This window comes from Liolophura sinensis, chromosome 1 (assembly GCF_032854445.1).
Source record: "Liolophura sinensis isolate JHLJ2023 chromosome 1, CUHK_Ljap_v2, whole genome shotgun sequence".
Lineage (NCBI taxonomy): Eukaryota > Metazoa > Mollusca > Polyplacophora > Chitonida > Chitonidae > Liolophura > Liolophura sinensis.
The window spans coordinates 31,466,024-31,483,100 of NC_088295.1; the positions used below are offsets into that span (position 1 = coordinate 31,466,024).

General features: G+C 37.9%; 1 protein-coding gene across 1 annotated transcript; it reads right to left on the minus strand.

Annotated features, from left to right (window-relative positions):
• Positions 1 to 579: 579 nt before the first annotated feature.
• LOC135466858 (proton-transporting V-type ATPase complex assembly regulator TMEM9-like) lies at positions 580 to 11,500 on the minus strand. Its single transcript, XM_064744612.1, has 5 exons — positions 11,402 to 11,500; positions 8,875 to 8,984; positions 7,809 to 7,908; positions 6,666 to 6,788; positions 580 to 4,133 (listed from the first exon to the last, which is right to left on the minus strand). Exons 1-5 carry the CDS (start codon positions 11,465 to 11,467, stop codon positions 3,969 to 3,971), a joined length of 564 nt encoding a protein of 187 aa, XP_064600682.1. The 5' UTR covers positions 11,468 to 11,500; the 3' UTR covers positions 580 to 3,968.
• Positions 11,501 to 17,077: the final 5,577 nt, after the last annotated feature.

Sequence of the window (17,077 nt, forward strand, 5' to 3'; positions counted from 1 at the left end):
ATCATCACAAACCAAAATCTGCAAACACTGAACACGGACTATATGAACAGAATCCTCTCAATTACAGATAACTCGCCTAATTGTGCTGTGACTTGAATGAATAAACTGCTTACACTGGACCCAGAGGGATATGACCTTAGCTACATTAGAATTTGATTGTGGCAATTATGGAACTAAAATGAACCAATGCCTTTGCAGACAGTATTAAAAAAAAGATTTCATGTCAATCTTTCATTTTACAACATGGCATGGAATATCACTGGATTACATGAAGCTATGGAAGGTTGCTCCTTTTCCACAAAAATTTGATTTACATGTGAAGACCTATACATGCCTTACTTTGTGAGCATAAAGAAATAAGATCATGCTCAATACTACTAAAAATGAGTATTACAGGAAGAATTTAAGATTAGTATTCAAAAGAAATGTATACACATGATATTAACTGATACATGGGTATATATCAGTATCAGTATTATAATGAGATAAAGCCACCAAACACAAATACACTTCTCAACTACAAAATGTTCATGCAGTAAACATGTGTCCAAATCAACAATCACAATTCAAATCATTCAAATCAGCACTAACTCAATTCAGCAAAGAAAAATCACTGTCAAGTTTTTACTATGATTTTAAGAAGCTAACTTTAAATCAATAAAAAAAGGTGAAAAATTTAACTTAACACTGATAATCCTGAAGTTTTATTTTCTAAACTGAATTTTTACTTGTATCTGATCTCAGATGTCAATGCTTATTATTAACTTGCCATTTATTGACAAATTGTGTACAAACTTAAAAGAACTCCTTCCCTAACATAGAGGCGTGAGCTCTGCTTTTTACCAATAATGTCCTGTAACAAACAATCAATGATGTAAATAGGTTTTACACACCTACAGTCTATTCCTTATTGTTCCTGTAACCCACAATACAAGGTGTACATTCATAAATGAAACGAGAGAATGGTTTTATCTGTTGTAATCTACTGTAGCAAAAATGTCAATGGCTGTGATGACAATCCAAAGATCTGACACTTGATGGTATTTAAAAGTTTGACAAGAACATGCTTTGAGACAGTTTCGGAATTTACAGCCACACCTGTGTTTTTTTGTGAACAACTGTGGCTCAATACTTTCTCCAATTTAATTCATGGATAAAAACAAAAGTGCTGTCTGAAATTCTTCAAGCCTGTATCCACCAGACTACTACAGACTACTCCTGTGGCGATGTTTGACTAGCCATTGTTCGAGGTGAGAAAACAATTGCCCACCCCACCATGGCTGTACAGTTTTAACTTTTGATCATTTGACATAAAAGTGGCAAACTTCCTTGTCTGGCACACAGCTCTGGCTTGACGCTTGCTGGCTGACTAGGTCAAGGATTTACAGTCAACGGAAATACTTTAATAGTGTACTTCACCCGAGTTTAGAGCTTAGATTTGGTAGCAAGACTACCAAAGATCTCACATGTAAGAGACACATGGATGCAAAACTTCATGAGGCTAAATACTTAAAGTACTGGAGTCGTGAATTTGGTAATTTACAGTTATTGATATCCACACAGAGCATTGGTGATGGAACCTCCCACTCACGTCATTGTGATTTATAGCATGTAACACTTCAGCTCAATACATGCAGTGCTTTGTGAGATACCATCCATAGTATTTACCTAACATAACTACACAATACACTGCGTCATGAGTTTGGTCATTTATGGAATTTAATATACACGCAGCGAATCAACAATGCAACATCCCCTCGTATTATTGTGCTTTAAATGTGTGCAGAAACTGAGCTCAATACATGCTGTACTTTTTAGGATACCACAAATCCAACTTCTAAGTCATTCTAATAAGAAATTAATCAAACTTCACAAAAAAATCTTAAGTGCCATTAAGATCAGAATCAAGGCAAAAGTGTCATTTGAAAAAATCTAAATTTAAGGTTAAACACAGGATTTCTCTTTGTACATTACCTGCCCCAAGACTGGCCCAGGAACACAATTAACCAGTTTTAACCAGTGCCAACAAAACTAGTGCCAAAAGTGCTGCTGCCACAAAACATGTGAAATGTTAAAGGTACAGTTTGATCTGACTAAATAAAACATGGAATTTTTCTTTTAATAATTCACCAGAAATACACAAAGCATAAATCGTCCACACCAAGAACCAATCACACAGATTAACATTCGTATGTACTCCTATCTATATAATATTTCACTGTAAATATTGCACAAGATGAGGTGCATGTATTTCTACACAGCATATTATACTTCATCTGGTTCACTTTTGAGTTAGTATTTCTTTCTACAGTATGTACAGGTATCTATAAAGTCTTGTTCTTGGTTGTGTGGACAGAACAAAGATGAGCTTTCATCAATCTGTCAGAGGGGAAATCACTCACAATGACAATCTACATAGTCATGTTAAAATATCTTACGTTATATAAGGTCAGTATATATGATAAGTGTATAGTGGCATAATTTGTAATAGTCCATCAATCTATGTAACATACATGAGGCACAAGTATATTGTACATGACACTTATCACAATAAAACACTCGTCAGTCAATAGTGAAACCAGTGACGAATTAACCCAGTAGCAAATGCTAGTACATGTATATGCTACAGGCCCCACATTTACCACAATCTGGGACAAAAGCCCCGCTGGACATAACCCCGTGGACCTAATCATCTAATTTAACCCACAAAAGTATAAAAAAAAAAGTTTATAGGTATTTCACTTAGCCGTTATGTACAACTTGGCATTTTCAAAACTACTGCAATCCAGTTGGCAAAACTATGGCACAAACTGCCCTTGTTTGATATCAAGGTATTATTCAACACTTCTGCCTCCAGTAAATATAATTTGATGTGACTAAGCGGATATATTTCCACCATCACAGTGTCTCCTGTATAAGCAATAATTCCCTTGACAACAGCTCTATACATGGTAATCAAACCCTTTCATGTACAAACAATAAATATTTTTGCTATAGCAAGTTTGGAACATGACAATATTTGAAATCTGAAGAGCGCTGCAGGGGAAAAGTCTGATTACATACTACTAATGTTGACAACGGGGCTGGGCTTCTGTCCGCTGATGCTTTTGCCTATCCCCAATTTCCCAGGACCAGTTACCAACAGCTTGCAAGCTGTACAGTAAAATCAACATCTCCTGATCTGGCAAAATGTTGTTCAATGAATGTTCATTTTCAGATCTAACAGGCACCATGGAGCCAAAAGAGATGGATCAATTGCACTCTGCATGATACAAATCTACAACATAATTTTGCTGTTAATCAGTCCAAAGTAACTTCTAAATTGTAATTTTGTACCTACTGATATTTGAAATTGACATTTATAAGGGCTTATATAAAAGAAATAATATTACCAAAGTGTCAGACATATTTGTTGTGTATGTCGTAAAATGATAAATTTGAACTCCTTCATTATGCAAAGTAAATTTATGTTTTAACATTTATGTGTATTTTTCAAACTTTGGGACCTTTATAAAATATGCTAACGGGCTGGCACCAGATTAATCAGACTGGATTGCAACATACTCTAGGCTATCAGATCCATGATCTAGGACATTCTGAAAATCTGCCATCACCCTGATTCTCCCAAGATTATGAACGCAGCAGAAGTCCACCAAATATAGTTTCCTGTTTTACACCATAGATTCCCTTCAACACTCAATAACACAGAAGAGCAGTAGGTTCCTACGTAGTACCATGACTGGCTTATACAATGTTCTAATATTGGTTAGGATGTCAAAGGATTATCACGGGTAATTACTACAGTAATACTGTGAACTATATAACACAGATGTTATACGCTGGTATATGCGTATCTCAAAAGGGATTTACAGTTTCACTGATCCTGACCTTTCATCATCTGATGCTTAACTTCATGCATAAGGCCACCCATCAAGGAGCAAAGTGAGAGTACTCTGAAGGGAGACAATTCAGTTTAGCATGGAGTGGCTGTCGTAGACACTCTGTCGCTGGGCTTGTACAACACCCTTCCACTTTTTCTGTTCATCGGTGACGCGGTGGATGATGGAGCGCTGACGGGGAAGTCTGTCAGGGTGTCGTGGCTCAATGGGAACCTGAGTCACTGTCTGGTCGTCCTGGAGACAAAATGAAGAAGGTCATTTAAGCTAAATTTATAACCTTGACCTTTTGTATTCAAATTAACATGATTTCAGGTATGGCTGGCACCATAGCTCTAACATTACACGTATTCAAGGTTGTACAGGAACACTGTCAAAAAGTCAAACAAGGCACAGAGAAGGATAAAAGACAAATCAAAACTTGAAATTCTTATATCAGAGAATCAGTTGTGCCAAATGAATCATACTAAAACAAATATACGGATCAAAGTAGAATATATTGAAAAATTATCACAAAAAAAAACGCATCAGATTACAAGAAGTAATTTAATAAGAAATCAATGTACAGGTAAGTTGAAGGTTTGTGTGCAATTAAAACAAAGCAAACTGCAGGGGCACTAGCCTGCACAGAGAAGGAGATAATTTGGGGAGAGAGACAGAGAGGGGGAGAAATAGAGAGAGAGAGACAAGGTAGAGTATTGAACAGACCACAACCTTAAGTCCCGGCAAGTGGACTGGTCGACAGTTCGAACTTTATGGTATGTTAGACTTCAGAGAGGATTCCGAGAAATTCATCGATGTTTGGGCTTACTTCACAAAGACAACTTCTAAATTGCCCACCCAACATACATGATGTTATCAATAATTTCATGAAATTTTTCATCCTCTAATCAACTGACTGTATTAAGTAGGTGAAAAATCACATGCAACCTCTGTCTTACCTTTGAGCTTGGCTACCGGGGTTTGATCAACTAATTCATCATTAGGAAACAGTTCAGATTTAAAAGACATATGAAATGCTTGGATTTTTTCGGCTGAATACGCAGTATGTTATATGGCCAAACATCTAATAGCACACGAAAGCTCCTCAGCTTTCTTCTTGGTGCGTGAAAATGGCTATAAACTACTGTTTTCCTAAGGCCCCAGTGGACAGTCTAAGTTAAGCTGCCTGCTGTGAGGTTGTCAACACTGATACCTGAGAAAACAACTTTGTTGGGGGAAGAGCCCAAATTTGGAGCTTGTCCCAGTTCCCAGAATGTTCATCCATGACATCATTTCCAAAAATTTCTGACCACTGACAGAAAATATGTACAAAATAAGTGGGTCATTAAAAAATATGAAATCTGCCTCTGAAAGGAAAATTTCTTTGTCACATCTCTCTTTATTTTCCTTAAAATCACACTCTTCATTTTATCATACCTTTCCATGCATCCTTTAATATTAATAACTTTGCTTACAGTCAATAAAAATATTAACCAGCATTTAAGATGCTAAAAGGAACAAGAAATTATTTCTATGATCTACCAAAAGCTTTTCACATCTTGTCTGCACATGCCTACATGTTCTTCCCAAATTCAGGACATGCTGGGGGTATCACACAACTGTTTATTTCTTCTAGGGCAATAACAAAGCAATGACATATTTTAAGCTGAGGTACAAAGTAGGTTTCACTACCAAATGTGATACAACAAGGGATGCAGCTAAATCATTAATATTGTCCAAGTCAATTTTTTTAACCATACGTATTATATGTAGACATGTAAGCAATTTAAAGATGTGATAGTCTTGGAGGTATATTTACTGATCTTGTTATCCAGATTAGGCTCATGTTAACTTTTTTATTTTTAGTTTATAATGACCCTGCTTATAAAATTATAGATGCTCAGTGAAAGAATTATTACCTTTGAAACAAAAAGTATGTAAATTTGAAGAAAATTCAATGCTTTCACATAACGGCACACAAAAAACAATGAGAATTTTTTCGCGCAGGAGGTCTCAATTTTTTGAGTTCCAATTGCTGGAAATATGAGGAGCACCAAAAGTTTGTAACAATTTCACATGTGACTTGTCACAATTTCACATGTGATCTGTCAAAGCAACTTTACTACTTTTAACATATTAAACACAGTATCAAAATATATCCAAAAAAAAACTACACAATTCACAACAGCATCATGCGAGGTTCTGTGTGCAGTGCGTGTGTGTAAACTGTTTAATAGTGTAAGATGATGCCCCTTAGAACAATAAAAAAAACTCCCGAGATACATGCATCTCATATTTGATAAGGTTAACACCATTTTCTGATGTACAAGTAGATTTCAACGTTTGAATACAGGGTTTTAAAATGTTAGATGATTCATTATGATGATTAAAGGCTGCAATACCGCTATCAAAAGAAAAACAAATTGAATGACAGTATCCTTAAACCTTGAAACTTGCGAGTTATTTCTCAAACTGTCACATTTTACACCCTACGGGACAGCTAATTTTAATGAACAAACAATTCCACAAGTTTCCACTCATAAACTAAAGCAAGCCGAACCTTGCCTTAATATACCTCTAAAAAACTTAAGTATGAAATTGCGTTTCTTTGTTCCATATAAAAGAAAGGGAAATATTTTGGTTTGACAAATGTAAAGCTGTCTTAGACCAGTGAATTATCCAGCATTAGTATGGGTAAAAAAGACTGGAGAATTCTAGCTGCGTGCACAGGACAAAAGAAGGAGACGACAGGCCAGACCAGTGCCCATATACAGTTACCAAATTCACCTCCTCGTTCATTTGTTCGTGATATTTGTTGCGTCGCTGAACAAGGAAGGGGTCCAGGCCGAGCATGAACAGCATGTAGACAAAGAGGAGGGACACCACGCAGATGATGAAGATCACAACAACCTGGTGAAATAAAAAAAATTTACCATTCACAGTATAAGTATAGGCATTATTAACAGCTTGATAAGTCTTTGGTTTATTGTTTTACATGATCTGAAATATAATTCAGTGATAAATTAATGAAATCAAGATTTTTAAAGTTAGAACTACAGGACCAACACACGTCTCTTCCCACGCACTGCTATCACTTGAATATCGCATGGTTTTAAGCAGGTCAAATAATGAAGATAGAGAATATAATATAAAGAAAGACTTTTCACAAACATCACTCTATGTAGATAATCTAGACATGGAATAAAGTATTAGTGAATTACAAATGACAAAAATTTTCCAGTGTATTCATGGTAACTAAGCAAAATCTAATTACTTTCGTCCCAAGAGTTCTGGTTGTATTGTATGGTTTTCAGGTCAAAACTATGATGATTTGATGAAATAGCAGACATGCATACTCCAAAAGCTATTAAGCATCAAGTCAAATATTATTAAACACTGGACTTTTTGACTGCTGATATATTGTAATATGGATAAATGAGCAGATGGACATGCATACACTTTGAAGGCCTCTATGATGGCACTTTAAAGTACAATGTGTGAAGCCTCACAGTTTTGAAGACACCATGTGTACAAGGTGAGAGCAGATGACAGACAACAGACGAAGGAACAATAATCTTAATTCCTCCCACATAGCAGGAGATATAACTAATGGGCTGGCATTTTCTTAGAAGTGGGGGGAGGGGGTGCTTATGTACATCTCTTTACATGTACATACATACATACATCTGTAGGGTACTGGCTGACCATCCATGTATGACCCCAAAGGAAGCCATCACGTGCTGGATATAAACTCACAGCGAACGCATGGTGGGAGGGTTCCAAATCATTGTGCTTTTCTAGCAGTTTTAATGTTGAGTAACTATATGTACTGTATGCAGCAGACAACACTGGGGGACCAAGGGATGTAACATTATTTATATCATAAAGGTTTTTCAAGGTTGCACACTGCTCATGTATAAGTATACGTACCTTGATAGTTGTTGTATTTCGATATTCATAGTTGCACTCACAGGACAGACAGAAGCCTGGTGTGTCCACTGGCAGAGGACTTACCACCATATCACACTTACTGCAAACAGGTAAATAACAGAGTGAAAAAAAAAAAAAAAAAAAAAAAAAGACAAAAATCATACTACCTACATGGTCTGCATGTATATTAGATTTTCTGTCAAGTATGCATGTGTTTACTTGTACAGAAGTGGTTCAGTTCTTCCAATCAGAACTGAAATATGAAACAGCAGCATATGTCACAAGTGAAACATGTAAATGGACACATGTATGATTGCATTAACCTTCAACTTGTGGCTTGCAATTTATTTATATATCATGTGACCAAATACAATTATTGCAAATTTAAGAGAGTTCACAGTGACCCCCCCCCCCCCACCCCACCCACACACACACAAAAGAGAAAACCATTATCATGTTACCATTCTAGTCACTGTATTCACACAGATTTTGGGACAGAAAATAAAGTGAAGATGAATTTCTTGTTTGTCATAGCTTCTGTAATTTATTTGATTGTCATTTAATGCTATATGCAAGAATTTTTCCTTACACAATGGCAATCAGTTTTACGAATGAAGAGAAGTGGAGTGCCCTGGTACAACCCACTGACCCTAAGTTACTGGCAAACCATTCCCACTTGTACATGTGCACCACAATAACTGTGGAAAACAAGTGACAACACAAGCGTTGTTGACCACTTACTGTCATGAGACTGTGGGAATTTACAAATTCCCAGTCTAAGGCCGAGGAAAACAAGTGACAACACAAGTGTTGTTGACCACTTACTGTCATGAGACAGCGGGAATTTACAAATTCACAGTCTAAGGCCGGGCTTGAACACTTACTTCTTGTGTCTTAGAAGCTGAAAGGCAAGCGCCTCTGCCTAGTAGTAGACCATGGCATACTCTGCAATTGCTCTATTTTGTATTGGTGATATTACATGTTCATGACAAAACAAAACAAATGTACTGATGAATATAAACCTTTGTATCACCCAATCTAAGACAATAACAGAAATACTTGTTACCATTCATTAGCAGGAAGGTCCTTCACAAAGACTTTCTTGAGTCTAGCAGTGCTGTTTCCATCATTCTGAGCTGGGCATACGCACTTACATCTTGTGTCTCCATATTGAGCCTAAATATAGAAAATGGAACACAATCTAGGACAATGCTTTAGTAATCCATAGGCTTGCAAGATATTCCAGAGCCCAACACCCTACTGCATACAGATGCCATTACACATTTCTCAATGTATATGATAATCAAAATATGTTCATGATATCTGTTGGTAGAAAGGACAAGGGCTTCATATATCAAATCTGAAACCAGTCAAGGTATTTTTTCATTGGTATTTATTTATCTGATTGGTGTTTTATGCCGTACTCAAGAATATTTCACTTATATGATGGTGACCAGCATTATGGTAGGAGGAAAGCAAGCAAAGCCTGGAGGAAACCCATGCCCATCCGCAGGTTGCCGGAAGACCTTCCCACCTACGGCTGGACAGAAACCCCGGATAAGCTGGACGAACTCACAGCTTCTGCATTGGTGAGAGGCCCCTGGGCCGGTGCGCCACGCTGGCATGCTAACCACCTCGGCCATGGATGTCACCGTATGTTATATAAAGTGTTGCTTTATTTAAAGGTCTAATTCTTGTACCTGAATGAAGAAGGCTGCAAGAGGGATTGCTCTACACAAAGACCCATGGTGTCTGAGTCAATGGGATACCGACAGAAGCCCAAGTGGGATGTACTACATCATTTCAGAGACTCGTCACTGCAGCCTCAACAGCGCAACGTCACAAAGGTGGAACAAATATGTCACAGATGAAACCCCAGAATGCAACAAAAGACTTGTTATGTGCACGTCCTAATTCACATTTATGCCACATTTTATGAGAGAAAAATATACTGGTACCCCACTGACCAAAACTGGGAGGGCAAACAGGGGAGAAAGACCATCATAAAAGGTTTCCCAAGAATGCATTCATGCTTGTATTTTTCTTTTGTCCTGTCCAAGAAATTGGCCTGAAATTTGTATATTTCTGGGTAGCTAGAAACACGCTCTTTTTATGGTCACTTATATGTAGTTGACCCTCCTTAAACCTGGATTTACACTCATCCAGTCATTTCGGTCTTTAGGTTGGCCTTAACTAATTAATAGCAACCAGGCTAGAACAAAATATTTATTTATTTACTTGATTGGTGTTTTATGCCGTACTCAAGAATATTTCACTTATACAATGGCTGTCTGCATTATGGTGGGAGGAAACGGGGCAGAGCCCCGGGGAAACCTACGACCATCCAGAGGTTCCTGGCAGACCTTCCCATGTATGGCTGGAGAGGAAGCCAGCATGAGACTTGAGCTCACAGTGACCGCATTGGTGAGAGGCTCCTGGATCATTGTGCTTCGCTAGTGCACTAACCAACTGAGCCAGGGAGGCCTCTTAGAATAAAATAAGATAGGTTAGCAAATATATTTTTGTGCAGTCTTATGTATGGATGTTTTTGGCTCTTTCACTGGCAGTTGTAATGACCTTTCTTTAATGACACTGGCTAGTGTGGATCAGATGAGTTGTAAAGACATGGTTGATGCATTTGATGGTCTCTGACCTAGTCCTAGATAATATGGCTCTGTGTTTAATAGTTCATACATAAGTCCTTTGACATATACAAACTAATGCTCCCAGAAAATGGTGGGAAAATGTCCATGCATGAATCTAGTTTTCGATCAAGAACAAATCACATATTTGACAGATTCAAAACATGAGCTTTAAACAGAATTACTTTTTCTTGCTCGACTGAGTGGGCAAATTCTACATCCGTGACAACTGATGAAATCATCGCTAAAGCTGTTATATAAGACATGTTGCGTGGTCTTCTTAGGTTGATTTCCATATCTTATGACGCACATTTCAGAGATTTTTGTACACCCGACACGCCATGACAGCACAAAGTTATTTTGAAGAGAGAGAAGGAAATTTTGCTGTGGATTTCAAAAACAGTTTGACTTGAGAATGAATGTACACTCGCAGGAGTGTTAATGAAGGTCCTATTTGCTTCAATGCATAAAAGAAATCGATGTGTGCAGTCGTTTTAATGTAGATATAAAGGTCCAGTAAAGGCCCAAAGGGCCTTGCGGAATGGACCTACTAAATTTTTTTAATTCAATGATTAACGACTGAATCAGGTAAATATCAGAAAGTACTGAAAACAGACCTCAACGTTTAATTTATTTGAACTATTGACAGGTTAGGTAGGTGGTATTTAATGTAACAATGTAATAATGTAACAAAGCGATATGACTGTGTGGAGATGTCCACATGACAGAAACCTAGTTTTTACAACATCCTGGCTCAGTACCGTTGGCACGTAGAGTCAAATCAGTGGAGTCGCATACTTTTGGACTGCTTACTTAGTGATTACCACGACGGAAGGTGTAGTGCAACAACAACGTTAAGCAACCACTAAGGATTTCCTACTTCTTCGTAGAAAATTTAAGACATTAAAGGCCGTAAATATTTTATATAGGTTAAAAAATACACAGGTTTACCTGAATTGTGAATACGAAAAATGTCGCCAGAGTTAATACCCATAACATCAAGCCTGAAAGTGTCATCTTATCACCGATCCTCTTTTCCTGAACCCAAATCCAATGTCAAGGTTGTTGTGTAAAATTGTAAACTGGTAAAACCTTTTAGGAAAATCTGAAGCTACCAAAGTTACCAAAAGCAGAAATTATCCATGTTAGAAGTAATTAAAGATTACCAAATGCGGATATCCATTGCAGAGTTATTAGGTCTATTATTTCATTGGGACGCGACCTTAGGTATAAGTTATGACAGCGAGAAATAAAATGATATATTCCTAGAGGTGATTCAGTCTACAGATGGACTAACGCAGTCGTTCTGACACACAGTTGGACAGGTCGGCAGTTGGACGTCACGTGACCACTCTTTCGTGTCGAAAACAATATAGCCGCCGTGCTTTCTCCCACTTCGCTAGCGAAAATTAAGGCCTAGTTGTACAAAATAACATCACGAAAGCTCTGCAGAAATACTCAGACTATTTGGTAAGCTGGAATTTATACAAATCCAACGGACACAAGATCGCTGAAAGCGATTCAAAAACTCATTTTCTTATGCAACAACGTGTGAGGACCCTTTCTTCAGCCACAAGGAGACTTAGGAGATCACGAGGTCTCTAGCTCCCGATACGTCTTACAGAATTCAGGCTTGTTCTATCCCTAAACATATATACCAGGTACAAGGAATATTTCGTATTAACAATAAGGGTGATACATTAGATTTTATTTTTCTTGTTTTTTTTATTGGAGACATTGACATGCCCTAGCTGTTGTTAGCTCGCTTGCGCATTCAAATCAAAGGCCCGTGTACGTCAGTCTTCATATAATATACCACTAAAGACCTTGAGAACATGACAGCTGTCCAGGGATATGTGAGGAATGACCATCAGCACTGTTTGTTCGAGAACTACAGCCTGACCTACATGCATTTCTCTCGCCCTGTCTTATAGGGGTGCGACACAGCAGGCGGCCAGCATGTCAGTGTTGTAGCTAAAGTCTGTTGCTTCATGTCTAGCCTCCTGCTGTAGTACTAGTCTCTAACGTGTCACCTGGCGCTGTTTTTTTTTGACTGTTTTGAACAACATGATGTATTGAAACTAAACGATTCAGCAATGCGTTTGTTTTTCTTAGCTTAACTTTACAGTTATAATTTGCATATACTGAAAATGAATGTTTATGGTTTAACGCCACTTTCGGATTTTTATTTTACTTTTATGATTTTACGCCACACGCAAATTTGAAAAATAACTGTTGGCTGAATGTCACGGATATGGCCAATGTCATACTGTGGGTGTCGTTTGCTTTCCAGTGAACACATTTCAGTATGGTCAGGAGATTTCTTTGTTTGTTTATTTATTTATTTGATTGGTGTTTTACGCCGTACTCAAGAATATTTCACTTACACGACGGCGGTCAGGAGATTTGTGAGGTACATGTACCTGGATGAGGTAAGTTGGCTTCCTCCACCCATAAATTTGATCGTCATGATACGAGTTAAGTACCCTTGATTGTAATCTGAATTTGTCATGTAGGGTAAGCAAACATGAATGCTTGTATATAAATATACGAATTTATACTTGACAATGCAAATATGTGCGGACCTAGTATCTTACATTAAAAAGCACTGCATGCCTGTATTGAGGTTTTGCATACGTGTAAAGCACAATTACATCCAGGGGGTGTGCTATCAATTTCAAAATTCACGCCATAGTGTCTTGTGGAATGGTATAAATTAAATAGAATCAGTGTTTAAGGTAAATGCCAGGAGTGCTACCTCTAATAGATAGTGATGGATAGTGATATCTGTAATAGAAGTACTGCATGTGTTGAGCTTAGGCTGTGCATACATGTGAAGTACAATAACACGAGGGGAATGTCCCATTGCTGATGCCCAGCATCTGTGTTCATAACTGCCAATTACCAAACACAGCTTTTATAATGGCCTTTTAGTTTGGCCTCCAGAAGATCTGTCTGATTTTGTCTGAAACTGGGCTAAGCCCAGGGGAACCCACGACCTTCCGCACATGGCTGGCAGACCTTCACACGTACGACCTGACATGAAGCCAGCATGCGGTGGACTAAAAAACTAAACATATGATGTTTGACGGGAACTGATATAGTGTGACTTCGTTCGCCATCTAAAATCTTGTCATCAAAAGTACCCCAGTCTGGCACTCTGGTTCTACTGTTTTCCTCTCATAAATGCTGTACTCATACGTTTTCAAAACAATATGGCAAAACTAACTTTCCCTGATGTCAAAGTAAATATAAGTTTATTCTCCGAAGCGTCTACCACTATGCTCCAAGTGATTGGTCCAAAATTTTCAGCATTGAAGACAGGTAAAAAGTTTGCTATAATCCACAGTATCACCTCGTGCTTGCCATAACGTATATGCATTTTGAGTCCGTTTACAGGCATCGTATGTACTTTTATGTGGATAAAAATTATGTATTTGAAAATATAGATTATTTAGAAATTTAAACCAAATTATATCATAGTTTACAACAAAACTATTTTTGAATACTGTTAAAAAAAAAAGAAATATTTTTACAGGTCTCTGGGTATTTTTTTATTTCATAAGTATAACATAGATGTATCTGATCAAACACAAATTATTCTGAATCTTAAAATTGCAAACTGTGCACATAAAATTTGTTGAGAAGTAAATTTTGTCTGCAAAAGCTGGAGTAAAAATTCATAAATAAAGTCCTTAAGCGCTTTGTGTGAAATTTTGTAAATCAAACTGTGAAATACATGTATCCATTTGATAACACTGCAATTGTTGCCACCGACCATCTTGCCCATTGTTTAGAAGAGTTCGGAACCTTGGAAGCTAATCAGCTGTATCACTACTAAAGGATACAATCTCCCCAGGCACAGAAATGATCACGTCTATAACTCATTCATACTGGAATTTAGCAGACTATTATTTTAATGGCTATTAAAAGTTCAAGAAAATGTCGGGTATAATCCGTTTGGTGTTGGTAGATAGACTGTAAAATGGCAGTGATGGGCTTTATTTTCACCAACGGGCTTCGAGGATAGTTGTGGCAAGTTGTGAGACCTGACAGCAAAAGTGTATACAAATAAGACAGGCATCTTATTTTTAGAAGAATTTTAAAGCTATAGTTTTAATTTGTCCTATCGTTAATAAAGCCAAAAAAACAATTAGCACTGCCTAAATCTTCTCTTTTCCAGTTTTGTTTGCACAGAAAAGAAAATTGGTTTTGGTCTACCTGCCAAACTTTTCCCTTTGGCTCTGTTTATTAGAAAATATTATTTGGACGTATACGTACACATTTCCTGGGAAATAGATGATCTAAGAAATGGATATAGCTACTGCGCTATAATGGAGTACGTGGAGTTTGAAAGAGCGAGAAAGGTTTCTATTTGACTGCAATCTCAAACGTCTCTTCAGCGAGGTTATAAGTTTTCTCAAACAAGCTGTCAACGTCAAAGGCCTACTCCGTACTGTGCATGTTTTGCTCTCTGTCTTTCGCTTTACGTCACTGCCATCAGATGAGAAAACATCTCTAATTCTGTAAGAAGGGTCGAAAGTTGGAGGTCACGTGACCACCCTTTCGTGTCCAAAACAAAATGCCCGCCCAATGTTAAAGTATTGAGGAAAAGGTCACTTTTGCCAATTCGCTAGCGACCAGTAAGGCCTCGCTGTACAAAATAACGTCACAAAATCTCTGCAGAAAAACTCAGACTATCTGGAAAGCTGAAAATTATACAAATCCAACGGATACAAAATCGCTGAAAGCGATTCAAAAATAGACATTTTCCTATGCAGTAAGGTTTTTTTTCACCCACGCCGTTTGTTACAAAGGAGATCACGTGGTCTCTAGCTTCCGATCAGTCTTACAGAACATATTTGAGCGCCATGCTTTTTACAGCAGCGACGTCGAAAACTCAATCTGAACCTTTACACACTTACCACTAGATTTTGCGTAACAGAATTCAGAGGGGATGCCACAATAGTTATCGTGGGTTCCTCACTGTGTATAATGTGACTGGGTGAAGTGTCATGTCTGGTGTCTTTTCCATGATGCTTCAGTGGCGGCAGGACTTGTCGTCATGAGACTCAAAAATTGTTAAGTGCGCCAGAAAACCCCAAGCATGCATATTTATTCGACCACAATGTCAGAATATCAAATTCTGTTTTATTCCACAAAATGTGAATGTTGACTAAAGGCAAGGACAGTAATACAATAAAAATACAACATGTACGATAAAAACACATATACATAAAAACATTGTACAAATTAATTTTTGATAGTGCGCTAAAATAAATGTGGACAAAGAAGGACGAGACTACAACTTGCTGAATTAGAAGGGAGTGCCTATGATTATATAGTGCATGGCTTAGTTTACACGGCATACATAAGTCACACTGAAAAGGGGGAAACTTGTACAGAACGAAATGTCCACGCGTGTCTTTACAAAGCAAACTTTCTTGAACCCGAGAATGATAGGAATAAGAACAAGAATAAATATGTCCTCAGAATATTCAGGAACAACATGGATTTGAACCAGAGACTGCTCACATCTCATGTACTAGTTCTCGACAACATGTGCAGGGACATTGTGCCCCTGATCTACGGAGAGCTGAATTAGAATACATTACCTGTACCCTGCTCCTACTGCAGCGATCAGATTCATGCAGTCTTACTCAAAGTCACCATGCTATCTAGCTGGGAAAGATTTACAAGCTTTAATACTGTGAAGCCAAAATTCTGCCAACTGTAACACCTGTGGCGAGGAAATCAATGGCCATAGATTAAAAGACGTGGACCCCAAATTTAGATCTCCTCAATCTCAACAATTGGATACAGGTTTCTGCATTCTAACTTTAAAACTTTTCAAGTTACAGGTCAAACACTGACTCCACATGATGTCGTCAGTCATTATGTACACATTCAGGTCTATGTTATTTTAATGGCCCGAATAAGATATTTCATTCTAACTTTAAGCACTTGTATCGAAAGAGAAGCTGTCAACAAAATTATGAAGATGTTTCACAAAAAGAACCTTGTGACGCCACCAACGCTCCTGGCTTTGCATATGATTTTGACTTGGACATGGAATTCCCTTTGTAACTTAACCATTCTTCTTGTGCAAGTCGAAGTCATATGCAAACCCATTAGCGTTGGTGGCGTCACAAAGTTCTTTTTGTAAGTGAGAGCTTGGGGTTTAACGTCGTACTTGACAATTTTTCAGTCATATGACGAAGAAGGAATCCTTAGAGTGCATGCCATATGCCTCTTTGCTGCAGGACGGATTTCCACCGCAACATATCGAGTGCTGCTTCACTGGGACGCCTTACCGAAGGCAAGTAAGCCACCGAGCCATTATACTGGTACGGGTCAACCAGTGGTTGCACTATCCCCTCCTTGCTGAACGCCAAGCGAGGAAGTTACAACTGGTAGGTGTGTTCTTAGGTGTAATTCGACCCAGGATTGACCTTGGATCTACCGCTTCCGAAGAGAACACTCTACCCGCTGTGCTATCGGGGCCGGTCTTCTTTTTGTGAAATATCTTCATAAACTTGATGACATCTGACTATTCAGATGATCTTGATATGGAGTAAACAATACTTTTTATTTTGTTTTATTTTTGAATGAACTAAAGCTACAACA

What these genes read in the sequence shown, in the direction of transcription:
- LOC135466858 (XM_064744612.1), bottom strand. Translation starts at nt 11,467, where the DNA reads ATGACACTTTCAGGCTTGATGTTATGGGTATTAACTCTGGCGACATTT. An exon ending in TTTTCGTATTCACAATTCAG is followed by an intron (nt 8,985 to 11,401) that starts GTAAACCTGTGT and finishes TTCTATATTTAG; the next exon opens with GCTCAATATGGAGACACAAG. An exon ending in GAAATACAACAACTATCAAG is followed by an intron (nt 6,789 to 7,808) that starts GTACGTATACTT and finishes TTATTTCACCAG; the next exon opens with GTTGTTGTGATCTTCATCAT.